This window comes from Betta splendens, chromosome 11 (genome assembly GCF_900634795.4).
Source record: "Betta splendens chromosome 11, fBetSpl5.4, whole genome shotgun sequence".
Classification (NCBI taxonomy): Eukaryota; Metazoa; Chordata; class Actinopteri; order Anabantiformes; family Osphronemidae; genus Betta; species Betta splendens.
The window spans coordinates 13,373,039-13,385,816 of NC_040891.2; the positions used below are offsets into that span (position 1 = coordinate 13,373,039).

The 12,778-nt window shown below is 54.5% G+C and overlaps 1 protein-coding gene across 1 annotated transcript in view; it reads right to left on the bottom strand.

Moving 5' to 3' along the window:
- myo1g (myosin IG) overlaps positions 1–12,199 on the bottom strand; it is a 20,523-nt gene extending 8,324 nt beyond the window's left edge. Inside the window, exons 1-20 of the mRNA XM_029166164.3 lie at positions 12,001–12,199; positions 9,781–9,989; positions 9,611–9,704; positions 9,369–9,534; positions 8,838–8,891; positions 8,671–8,766; positions 8,468–8,584; positions 8,180–8,386; positions 7,901–8,046; positions 7,718–7,832; positions 7,112–7,282; positions 6,206–6,276; positions 4,472–4,546; positions 4,243–4,375; positions 3,355–3,521; positions 3,062–3,269; positions 2,521–2,744; positions 2,092–2,236; positions 1,381–1,485; positions 737–850 (exon numbers count right to left, since the gene is read on the bottom strand). Of these exons, the coding sequence (XP_029021997.1) occupies positions 737–850; positions 1,381–1,485; positions 2,092–2,236; positions 2,521–2,744; positions 3,062–3,269; positions 3,355–3,521; positions 4,243–4,375; positions 4,472–4,546; positions 6,206–6,276; positions 7,112–7,282; positions 7,718–7,832; positions 7,901–8,046; positions 8,180–8,386; positions 8,468–8,584; positions 8,671–8,766; positions 8,838–8,891; positions 9,369–9,534; positions 9,611–9,704; positions 9,781–9,989; positions 12,001–12,095 (2,712 nt within the window). The 5' untranslated portion in view covers positions 12,096–12,199. The remainder of the gene's footprint in view (positions 1–736; positions 851–1,380; positions 1,486–2,091; positions 2,237–2,520; positions 2,745–3,061; positions 3,270–3,354; positions 3,522–4,242; positions 4,376–4,471; positions 4,547–6,205; positions 6,277–7,111; positions 7,283–7,717; positions 7,833–7,900; positions 8,047–8,179; positions 8,387–8,467; positions 8,585–8,670; positions 8,767–8,837; positions 8,892–9,368; positions 9,535–9,610; positions 9,705–9,780; positions 9,990–12,000) is intronic.
- Between the last annotated feature and the right edge of the window lie 579 nt (positions 12,200–12,778).

Genomic DNA, 12,778 nt, shown 5'->3' on the forward strand with positions numbered 1-12,778 from the left:
CTATCTTTAGCCGCTGCGCGGCTGAATAATGATGCTTTTTAACCCTCTGGCATGTTTCAAGCTCTCGCTCGCTCTCTTTACGTCGCACCCTGAAACCTGGACATCCAGCGGTGCTGACTCATTGTGTGCTGTGGTATTAGTGTTCTCATCGCTTCAGATGAGAACGGATCCTAACTGGAGCAACACCTGCCTGGATTGGTTGTTTTACGTCAGGCCCGAAGTTTAAAGTGCTCAAATCACTGCAGTGCTTTAAGAGAAAATCCACTTCACTCATGACTTTGAGAAGAGACGAGACAAAGGGAAAAACAGGACACAGTGCTCTGTCCCTGTGAGCACGGGTCAAACAGCATGGAAGGTGTGTGTGTGTGTGTGTGTGTGTGTGTGTGTGTGTGTGTGTGTGTGTGTGTGTGTGTGTGTGTGTGTGTGTGTGTGTGTGTGTGTGTGTGTGTGTGTGTGTGTGTGTGCATATAATAAGAAACAGCCAAACAGAGTGAAGGATTTTAACCCATATCTGTGGTAGCTGTTAGAAAGTGGAGCTGCTCCGGGTCTATTTGTGTCTCGCTGCAGCTTCCTCCCTTATTCTGTGCTTAAGGATTTATTCTCATTAGTTAAAGTGGAGCTTCTTCATGTAAACACAGCTTCAGAAACACCTTCCGTCTCAGCTGACGCCTCTGTGCGACGGTGCTGCAGGTTGAGGAGCATAGTTTGTGAGTCTGTGTCCCGTGTGACTACTTACGTTGTCTAAAGGAAGCCGCTTCAGAACCTTGTACTGCTTCTTGGGCTCTAGTTTGTAGACGTACTTGTCAGTGATGAGGAGGCCGCGGTCTGTGCTTTTGTTGAATCTATTCACCTGAGAGAGAAGAGCGGAGAATCAGAGACTCTACGTTTGCTGGTTGCGTTTCCTGTTCAGAGCCTTTGGTTCTGGGTTATCGCTGCTGTGGGTTCGGATGGAGCTGCAAACGAGGAGCAACACAAAACAGAGGATGAGACGCCGATCGCGCTGCTTTGGTTTCATGTCTCCTCAAAGCTGAAGCGATAAGGAAAACGCAGCCTCCATTATCCACAGGGAGACGATAAGAGCAAGTTCACGCTGAGGTGAAGCTTTAAGCAGCTTTTAGTCGACTCCATCCAGTGGACGCGGAAAAGTTAAAGAAGGGGATCTTAAAGGTTCAACGTCAGATATGAATCTGTAGCACAGCTCTTTGGATTCATCCTCTGATCGCTTTGGCCAATTTCCTATTGTATTTGCAGTTGGATCATGACATCTTGAAATACAAGGAAGAAACACGCCACCGCCACAAATTAAACAAGAAAAGAGGCTGGTCGCAGCCTCAGAGCACACATTTCCACCTGACGGGGTCCTGTGTTGGAGTCATGTACCTTCCTGCAGAAGCCGGAGAAGAGGACCTGACTGTACTCGTCTCTGTTCCTCAGCTCCTTGGAGACGCGCCGGAAGCAGGAGCTGGTCTGGGGGCTGTCTCGCGTCTGCAAACACAAAGCCTTTTATTATTATTAGGAACGAATCTGTCAAAGTCTCACTGACCCTCCTTTATTTAATACATGACCAGGGGATCAAGGCTCAGCCTCTGTTACCAGGAGTGTTTCATACAGTTGTTGGACAGGGAGCATTTCACAGTAAGTGACTGTTCACTGCACGTGGAAACGTGACCTTAAGTCACGAGTGACTGCGGCTGCTGTTATTTACACTGAACGACAGTATATGTCTTTGTGGAATCAGCAACAGTCACATGAGGCTGAAGCCCCAGAGGAGTCACAGGCCGGAGGAAGTGAGCGAGGACTGTGCTCACGCTGCCCGGAGGCGTCGATTCGCTGGTTCATGCACAACGCGAGCTCCATTAAAAGAGAGCAGTTCACAGGCGTTAGTCACGCTGTTTACTGCGAGGCTCATCACACGCCACATATACATGCAGCTGACGGTTGGCTGCGATGAAACACAGACATAATTCAGCCTCCAGGACATAAACGCCCAGTGGTGATTCCCAGATACAAGATACAGAATGAACAAGCGCCTGGTCGCGATGAGACGCTCACTGGTTCACTAATAGCAGTAAACAGGCTTTGCTTCCTCACGTTGGCCAGGTAGTCCCGCTCCCAGGCTCTGCTGATGCCCCAGTCCTTCCTCTCCCCCCCCAGAGCCGTCAGCGCGGCCACTTTGGCCCGGACCTCCAGCATGTCAGACGGAGGGATGTTCTTGACGATCTGCCTCGCCCACCACCTGACAACAAGGGATGAGACAGACAGCGGGCCACGTGGGCGGGGCCCGACATCAGCGGTGCAACCAGAAAATACAGTGGGAGGCAGAGCTTCCAGTTAAAGCCTGTCACGGATGAAAATAGACTTAAATCAGCCAAAACATGTTCTTGTTGATCCCACACCCACTCACACACTCCTCTTATCGAATTCTTAAGTAAGTTTTCTGCAAAAAAGTTTCTCAAATGTGCAGATATTTCCCATTATTGTGTTATTTGTATGTTTGAGTTTTGTTTTGCAGGATCTGACCTGCGGTGAAGCATCACTGTGTTGTTGTGGAACTGGGCGAGCGCTGCAGGCGGCCTCGGCCACTCCACGCTCTTCCCGTAGTCGGCCATGGTGCGCACGCTGGCGAACCTCCGCTCCACCTCCCAGAAGTGAGCCTTCACCTTGTAGCGCTTGTAGGAGCGCATGATGGCGTAGATGGCCCTCATCCGCCTGCAGCGCATGCGAGCCAGCGCCCCGCGCCACACCTGCGGGGAGAGAGGGCGTGATCCAGTTAGAGCTGCAGCGAAGTAGGCCAGCGAGGAGAGCGAGGAGAGTGAGGAGAGCAAGGCAGCTTCACGGAAGCAACCGGCTTTAATGTAACTGAGAATAGGATCTAATTAATTACCCCAATTATTGTTACAGGATATTAAAATTCAAGTCACACATAACCAGGAGCCACGTATTCATGAGACTGAGGCAAAGCGAGGTTTGAAAGTGGAGGCGATAACGCTGCTCGTGATAAATGGTAATCCCATGATCTGCCTGCGACTGCGGATGTAGGTGAGTGCTAAGCGGAACCGACCTTCTGCAGGAACAGCACCAGGATGGGGATGAGCGCGGCCCGCTCCTGCTCCAGGGTGAAGAGGGTCCGCGGCGTCCGGACGAACAGCTTGGTGTGACCGTACGCCACGTCGCCCTGGAAGCCGTGCTGGCTGATGACCACCTCCACCGCGTCCCTGTCGGACCCCATCAGGTGGTTGGGCCACGTGTACTCACACGTCATCTTGTACCTGCACAGCGTCCGGGGCGGAAACGAGGAGTCAGAGCCTTCGTTCGACGCGGCGGGACGGGCGAGGGACAGGCGTGGGGTCTCACCGCTGCAGGAAGCGCGTGTAGTGCTGCCTGTAGGCGAAGCCCGCCCTGCGCACCATCACGTTCTCCAGCAGGCCCAGGTAGGACACCTGGTGCCGGCAGCGCGCGTCCTCGAACAGCACCGGGGACTTCATCTCGTTGGGCTTGATGCAGCGCACGTAGTAGGGCTCCTGGAAGAGACAGCACGGCGGCGTCAGGCCCGGCGGGAAACCGCTCCCACAAGCGCTCGGACGCACGCGCAACACTGAGGAGTGACGCAACGCGCTTGTTTTATCACCTGCACAAACCCCAGCTCGCTCTCTCCTCCGCTGAGCGTCAATAAACTGTCACTGATCCACGGCCAAGATGCGAAAGGTTCAGGCTCAGCTCAGTGACCTTCATCAGAACCCGCAGAATGTTTCCACAGATGCTCAGTGAGCACACGTGAAGCTGGATATTAGCTTTAAAACCGTCCACGCACCACCTGACTTCAGTCACACAGAGGCTGCTGTGTCTATTAGCGACAAACAAGGCAGAACAAAGTGAGCGCTTTGAGGCCCATCATATCATATGCACACGCGTGCCCCTAGCTTCAACTCAGCAGCAGATCCGAGGAAGGAGTCCGTTAACGGAGGCTGGGAGCAGACGAGGTGGTGGACCGGGCACGGGCGGCAGCTTTCAGCGTGACCTGAAGGCAGAGAAGCTGCAGCAGCCTGACAGCGGGTCGTCCCAGAATAACAGCAGGAAATGTCAGACCGCAGTGGGCGAGACGAGGCCGGCGGAGCTGAACGCGCGGTCGACCCCCACAGAGGACGAGCTGCGGGTCCTCAACGTGGCTGAGCAGGAAACTAGCTCCACTTACCCTCACGTCCCATATGAGCGTTCGCTCGGGCTAAAGACGCACACACTGACCTTGCAGGCCAGTTTGTCCACCAGGGCCACGATGGAGTTCTTGAAGAGGGTGGCGGCGGTCAGGGGGCGCTTGGTGACCTCCGTGATGCTCAGCTGACCATCTGGCCACATCTCCTTCAGGACCGGGTTGGCGCTGAGCGCGGGGCAGGGAAAAGAGGGCACAGAGTAAGTAGGCCGCCCGAGTTCACACCAACAACCCACTTATCGTGGCTTCAGAGCTGGTCGGCACCTGTTGTACATGAGACGCTTGAAGTCCTGGAAAAGGGGGTCCTTGTTTTTGTCCAAGAGGCCCTCGACTGAGTATCTGTAAGAGACGGAGATGAGGCAAAACAGAACGGGCGAGTTCAAACCAGGCCTCATCCAGTTAAGAGGCCACCGTCAGGTCCGAGCGAGGCTGCACTAAAACGGCTCAGCGCATTTACACCAGGAACGTGCTCAGATTCCCACCAGCTCACGTTTTTGGAAAAACACTGAACTGTCTCTAAACTAATCTGTCTGCCCTTTTTTTCACTGCTCAGTTGGGTTTGAGGCGTCAGCGGGAGGTCACTGTAAGGCGCCGTTACATAAGCCGTCCAGCCCCCGGATCACAGTGGTGGAGGCGCTGCCTCACGTAAACCTCACGGCTCAACAATAACAGCAACGGCGAGGACGCTGAGGCGAAAGCCTGCTTTTTATAGAACGCTTGTTGCCAGCGATCACTTCAGTTTCTGGGTGTCGCATCCCTCACACAGACGCTGTCACATGTGGCCGGCGCCGCCACAGCTGGAGGCCGGCGGCGACAGACGCGTCCCCTCGGCTCAGGAGCGGTGGAGACGCCCGACCGCAATCTGAAGCTGTACGGGGAAGGGGGGGGGGGGTGTGTGTCTCACAGCGCTGCATATGCAGCCTTGAAATACTGCAGGGAATGAAGAATGTGGAAGGCAAGAAGAGCCCGGTGAGAGCGCCAGCGCAGAGGGAGACGGAAAAGAGGAAACAGGGTGAGGAGAGGAGGAGGAGGAGGGTGCGAAGTAGGTCGGAGCCTGTGACTGTGGTGGTGGTTTGGTGGAGGGAGGGGGGGTGTATATTTAGCCAGAGTAAAGACAGCCTCAGACGTGATGGGATGGGACAGGGGATGACAAGGGGCCGGCACCAGGAAGCGAGGGGTGGGAGCGACCCTGACGCCACCCTGAGACCAAACGAGGCCGGCGACGGGATCACGCGGCGACTGAGACGTCACTTCAACCTGCGCTTGCCCTCTGACCTCTGACCTCTGACCTCCGACCTGCACCTGACGCTCGCTGCCTGTAGCTCCGCCCCCAGGATCAGGGGCGTGTGCCATGTCAGACACGGTCTTAGCCTGGATTTACTCCAGCTGCTCCTGATTCTGGCCACTACAAAAAGTCTCATCATCATCATCATCATCGTCATCATCTGGCTCCTCCTGTGTTCACGCTCCCTTGACATTTGACGTCCTTCCCCTCTGAGGACAGAGCACGGTACACGTGAGCTGTGGGGAAGCCGAGGCGGGCGACTGCTGGCCAGGCGCCACATCTGGCCTCATCTGGCCTCATCAGGCCACGGCTGAATCGAGTGAGCGCTGCCGCGGTGGATGAGGGAAGTGAACGAGCTTCCTGTCTACGCTGTGAACCGACCACTGACAGACAGAAATAACAGAATGATGATGATGATGATGACAGTGATGAGGCTCTGATGTGTGAGATGTGTCTGCTACATGCAGGTCGACATGCATTGAATGAACACGGAGCATCTCTGAAATTATCAATCATTAAACAGAGAACCCTGCTTCTAAAGCCAGACACTAATTAATAGGTTGGAATCTGTGTGTAATTAAGCTGTGGATCAAGTCTTTCCAGGTAATTAAAGGTAAATGTTCATTTGTGGTTTTCTGTGTCACTGCATCAATCAGGATCAGGATTAGACTCCTGAGCCCACAGCCACACACCGATGATTTCAACAAACTCACGTGACGTCTCCAGCGTAGTGGCGAATGCGAAAGTGTTTCTGGAAGTCCATGGATTTATCAGAAGGGCTGAGCTGGAGATGGAGGAAGTAGAGAGTGAGCGGAGAGACCAGCAGAGGGACCAACAGAGGGACAGAGGGACAAACAGAGGGACAAACAGAGGGACCAGCAGAGGGACAGAGGGACAACCAGAGGGACAAACAGAGGGACAAACAGAGGGACCAGCAGAGGGACAAACAGAGGGACAGAGGGACAAACAGAGGGACCAACAGAGGGACCAGCAGAGGGACAAACAGAGGGACAGAGGGACAAACAGAGGGACAAACAGAGGGACAGAGGGACAAACAGAGGGACAAACAGAGGGACAGAGGGACCAGCAGAGGGACCAGCAGAGGGACAAACAGAGGGACAAACAGAGGGACCAGCAGAGGGACAGAGGGACAAACAGAGGGACAAACAGAGGGACCAGCAGAGGGACAAACAGAGGGACAGAGGGACAAACAGAGGGACAAACAGAGGGACAGAGGGACAAACAGAGGGACAAACAGAGGGACAGAGGGACAAACAGAGGGACCAACAGAGGGACAAACAGAGGGACAAACAGTGGAGGGTTTGAAACACTAACGCTGCCCTCTACTGGCAGCAAGGCCACATTGCACGCAAAGACGAAAGGGCCACTATATTAGGAACAGCCTGCACTGACAGTCTTAAGGTCAGTGAGTTGCTCAAATGTCTTCATTTTCCTCTTTCGGTTTACTGTAAATCGGGAGGACGATGTGTCAACAGCAGGTCATCACTTCCTGTCGCGTTAAACATCCCTTTTCTCAGTTTTGTGCTGAGACGTCCTTCTGCTTTCACTGACGCAAACCAAGGGCTTGAGCAAAGACGGCAGCGATTTGCCGGTCTCACCTTGCGCGAGGTGTAATGCGGGTGCTGCGCCAGCTTGGTGTCCATGCTGTCCAGACACAGCGTGTCGGTGACGTTACCCACGGTGAGACACGCCTCGTCCAGGATGGAGATGATGCCTTTGTGAGGCTGCTCCACCAGGTCAACGATAATCTGGTTGTTGAAGTAGTTGATCTGCGGATAAACAGTGATTTCATGACTCCAGCTGCTGTTTGTGCTCACAACAACTCATACGACTCTTGACCACCGCTCCTCCAGTGATTCTGCCTGATCTGCAGCTTTTTGTCTCATCACCTGATAATATATCTGTATATTTATGCTTCCTGTCTACGCTGTGAACCGACCACTGATGGACAGAAATAACAGCTGCTTTAGAACAGGATGATGATGATGATGTCTGATGTGTGAGGTGTTTTTGCTACATGCAGGTCGACATGCATTGAATGAACACGGAGCTAAAATTATTAATCATTAAACAGAGAATCCTGCTTCTAAAGTCAGACACTAATTAATTGGAATCTGCATGTAATTAAGCTGTGGATCAAGTCTTCCCAGGTAATAAATCTGTATATACTCGCGCTGCTCGTGCTCGTGTACTGTGTGTCTCACGTGTTGCCAGGCGATGCCCTCCCGCTGGTATTCGCTCTGCTCCTGCTGCAGGATCAGCTCGATGAAGAGCTGCTGCAGCTTCTCGTTGCAGTAGTTGATGCAGAACTGCTCGAAACTGGGGAACAAACAGACGCATGAGCGAGTTCGGCGGCCGCGGCCAGGTCCGTTTCCCCACGCACCCACCTGTTGTTGTCAAAGATCTCGAAGCCGTAGATGTCCAGGACGCCGATGACGGTGTTCTTCCCATGAAGCACTGGGTCGTAGTCCTTGACTTCGATCACACAGTTGATGCGGCCAACGATCCAGCCGAACAGCCTCTCGTACAGCGCCTGCAGCCGCCAGCAACCGGGGTGTTATTAGCCTGTTATGAGCCTGTTATTAGCCTGTTATTAGCCTGTTATTAGCCCGTTATAGCGCCCACCCTGACCCCTGCGGGGCAGGACGCGGGTTCGTGGCGGGCACCTTGGCGAAGGCGTCGCGTCCGAAGCAGGCCTCGTGCTGCGTGTGGCCCTTCTGGATGACCTCGCCGCCCCCGGTGGCCACGGTGCGGAACAGCAGGCTGCTGCTGACGCCGTCTGGGTCCGTGGCCGTCAGCTCGGCGACGTGGGCCAGCGCGTCCGCCCCGCGGATCTGGACGCTCTCGTTGTCGCTTTCGAACTGCAGGTTTCCCTGCGGAGGCAGACGCACGCGTGGGTTTCGGGGTGTTTTTAAAGGGCGCGCGAGGTTCTGCGGCAGCAACGCTGCTTTTACCAGATGTAGAATGGAGGCCAGGATCTGATACACAGAGCGAATCTCCTCCACTGAGAAGCCGATGACCTCCAGGGCACTCATCACAGCTTTGAGGCTCGTTCGGTCGTTGTTGGAGGTCTGAAAACAATGGGTTCATTATGCTGTTGGGTCCATTAGCGTGTTTGGAGGTCGTTTCACTGCAGATGCGGGGACGTTGGACTCACGGCGGCTGCTGCTCCCTCTCTGGTGAACGCGTACGCCGCTGGGTCGCTGTGCAGGTTAAAGGCCTTCAGCATCTCATCAGAGCCTCCGCGCAGCAGCTGGAGAACGAAGGCTGTGATTCCGGCGTTCAGCGTGACGTCAGAAGGCGTCCGAGCGACTGTGAGCTCACCTGGTAAAACGAGTGGAAGTTCCTCTCCCCCGGCTGCTGCTGCACCACCCTGGACTGGAACACAAGAGCGCGTGATTGTCGTGATGGTGGTGACACATGCTTCAAACGCATGCTGACACTTCGACGCCTCCGGAGGCCGCAGTCGCCGGCTGCACCTGGCGCACCAGCAGCGCCCGCGACTCCCGAGCCGGAGCTGGGAGTTATTTTTCGCGCGCCCGTCGTTCACTGAGTGCCAGACGCTCCTTCAACCGAGCGGGTGAGCGCGGCGGCGTTAAGAGCCCCAGGTGAGCCATTCATTAACACGGCAGCACTGGCTTCACAGACACGTCTATTCATAGATGTTCCCCACACCTCTTTGTCTTCACCTCATGAAACATTCATGTTCAGGAGAAAGGATGTAATTTAAAAACTAAATGAGGGGAACGCGCTGTACTTTTCCGTAGAGTTGGACCATTAAGAGCCAAAAAGTCTGACTAACGTCTTTGTTTTTGTTTCCTGCCTCCCCCGTCCTCCCCCGTCCTCCCCCCTCACCTTCTCCAGCAGGTAGTTGTTGATGTGTCCTCCCGTGGGGTCGCCGTTGAAGTTGAAGTTGATGTCCATGTACTTGCCGAAGCGGCTGGAGTTGTCGTTGCGGGTGGTCTTGGCGTTGCCGAAGGCCTCCAGGACGCAGTTGGACTTGAGCAGCACGTTCTTCACGCTGGTTTGTCACAGGACGAGAGACGTGAGAGAGAGCGACGGGTGAGACGCGGAGCTGGGTCGTGCACTGCGTTCACCTCTCCACCTCCGCCCTCTGGCTCGGGTTGGTGATGGCTGCGATGTACTGCATGATGTATTTGCTGGCCTCCGTTTTTCCTGCTCCACTCTCGCCTGGAACAGGAGACACGTGGAGTTAGCGACGCCCTGACGTGAGGCAGCTCCACACGCCGCCGCCGCCGCCGCGCACCTGAGATGACGATGCAGGTGTCCTTGGCTCGCCTCTTCATGGCCTTGTAGGCGGCGTCGGACACGGCGTAGAGGTGCGGCGGGTTCTCGTACAGCTCCCGGCCGCGGTACGCCTCGATGGCGTCCTTCCCGTAGATCTCCATCTGCCTGTAGGGGTTAACGGACACCACCACCTCCCCGATGTAGGTGTAGATGCGACCTTTCTCAAACCTGTTTGTGCAGAAGGCGCAATTTGAGAAATTGAAAATATCAATAGCGACATCTGGACTAGTTTCTCATGACAGTTTCACCCCACCCGTAAAAATTCCCCCGAGGTACAGGCTCAATAAATGGTCACACCTGTGTCACGTGAGGCTGACAGGAAGTGACACAAGTGTGTGAACCCACCGAGAGCGGAGAGGAAATGAAACCTGTGGTTGAGGGCGTCACAGCCTTGTGTAACCTCCTGTGTAGCAGGTCTGCTGGGCCTCATGAAGCATTTAAAGTGATCCTACCTACATATGTAAGTAAAATTTAAGGTATTGTAATACTTATTGTTCGTGGCTGCAGAAGCTCACCTGAAGCTGAGCCGCAGCTCAGAGGCGTCAACGTAAAAAAAGGTGCTTGTACTGAATGACCGTCTCACAGAATGTAATGTTTTATGAACCCACCTGTATTTGACACATCGGTTTATTGTTGATTGTTGTTTATTGTCTGTACAGTCCGAGTGGTAAGTAAAATGTGGGATGTGATGGAACTTTAACATCATAACCTTTGCTTCAAAGCATCCAAATCTCCACTGTTGTTTTCAGGTCGGAGGCTTGAGTTCCTGAAAGCGCCGTTAGTTTTGATTTATGGGAAACTGGACTGAAATTGTGAGTTCAGGAGGTTCATCAACGTGGACCTCAGCGCTGAGTCAAGGCTAATCCCACTAAGTCCACTGGTTTCTATACAACTAATCCGGTCGCAAACATGTGTACGTGAGACACAGCAACCACATCAGGCTTTTCTTACAAACACTGAGCAAACGTTAGTCACTGATGCAGATGGAAGGTGGTGAATCAACAACAGATCTATTCAATAATGTCCCACAAAGCGTTTAAATGTGTGTCTGGGCAAACAGGCAAACACCTGAGCAGACAGGCAGACTGGCACAACGCTAACGCTAAAGCTAATGCGCTCACGCTTCGGCGCCGGGCAGGTCTGGTCGGATGCTGTGATGAAACGCTGGCTCTTTGCCAGTCACATGCTCAGAGTCAGAGCAGAAACATGTGAGACCCATCCCTCATTGACCCATTCTTTATAGACCCGTTCCCCCTCACCCCGTCCCTCATAGACCTGTCCCTGCTTGACCCGTCTCCACTCGAACCCATCCCTCATAGACCCGTCCCTCATAGACCTGTTCTTCATAGACCTGTTCTTCATAGACCCGTCCCTCATAGACCCGTCCCTCCTCAACCCGTCCCTCACAGACCTGTCCCTCATAGACCCGTCCCTCCTCAACCCGTCCCTCACAGACCTGTCCCTCATAGACCCGTCCCTCATAGACCCGTCCCTCATAGACCTGTCCCTGCTTGACCCGTCTCCGCTCCAACCCATCCCTCATAGACCCGTCCCTCACAGACTCATCCCTCAAAGACCTATCCCTCATAGACCTGTTCTTCAAAGACCTATCCCTCATAGACCCGTTTCCCCTCGACCCGTCCCCCCCAACTCGTCCCTCATAGACCTGTTCCTGTTCGACCCGTCCCTCATAGACCCGTCCCTCAAAGACCTATCCCTCATAGACCTGTTCTTCATAGACCCGTCCCTCACAGACCTGTCCCTCATAGACCCGTTCTTCATAGACCTGTCCCTGCTCGAACCCATCTGTCATAGACCCGTCCCTGTTCGACCCGTCCTTCCTCGACCCGAGGCTCTGTGCCAGTGTCTATTACTGTCTGGTCCGGACAGACGGACGCAGAGCCGTTGACCTGAAGGAGAGGATGAGGGATGAAGTGTCCTGCTCCACCAGTGGTCGACGTCTATGTCTGAACGCTGAGGGCGAGCGGGAAAGTCAAAGTCAGAATGAAACGTCAGCTGTGCGACCGACGTTGAGTTAAACTCGTCTCTTCTTCTCAGTCTGGCTTCTGTCACAACCACCCAGAGGTTCTCCTTCATGTGCTGCCTGTTCCACCCCCCCCTCCATCCGTGACACCCGGCCTCACCTCGCTTCCTCCTCTAACTGCCGCTCGGGCCTCACCTCAGCTTCAGGTTCTCCATGAACTGCTCCATCGTCACCTCGTCCAGCAGCACGAAGTCGGACTTGCCGAACTCCAGGCCCTCCAGCTCCGCCATCCCGTCCGAGGTCGCCGACGGGCCAAGCTAGCGGCTCGAGGCGCGAGGATCAGAGCGCGTGTGGAGGAAGCTGAGGCGGTGGCGGCGTCCCCGGTAGTGAGCTGCTGTGGGCGTGGATTCAGCCTCAGCGCTGCGGCCTGCAAGCTGCAGCACGTCATCAGCATCAGCAGTATAAATAGGAGGAGGCTATCTTTACAGGCTCACACCACTTCTGCATCCTGCATGCCTTCCTGCCGCCCGCTCGCCCGCTTCACGCGGCTTCTGTATCTGTTCCTCCCAGAAACAAGAAGCCGAGTCTGTGTTCGAGCCACACGGTCGTGTGCGTCTGAGGGCAGAGCGCGGCCTTTAGGCCTGGACGGATCGGGGCATTCATCAGCTGTTCATGGTGTGTCTGTGGGGTTCCTCCCGAGGCCAGAGGTTCTGAACACGCAGCAGAACCCGGCTGCGTGTTCAGCTCCAGGAAGTTGAGAGTGTAGGTGTTTGTGAGAAGGTTCAGCGCTCAGAAAGGAACCGTGACTAAAACTGAGAGGAGTCATTTGACCTTTAGATCTGACCCAAAAAGGCAGGTTTTTAAAACCGAAGCCTAAAACCCGACATTCATTCATGTTAAAATAAAACACCTCCATTCTGCTGATCACACTGTGGTAAAACCTTTGGTCACAGATCGACACCAGGTTCCCTTT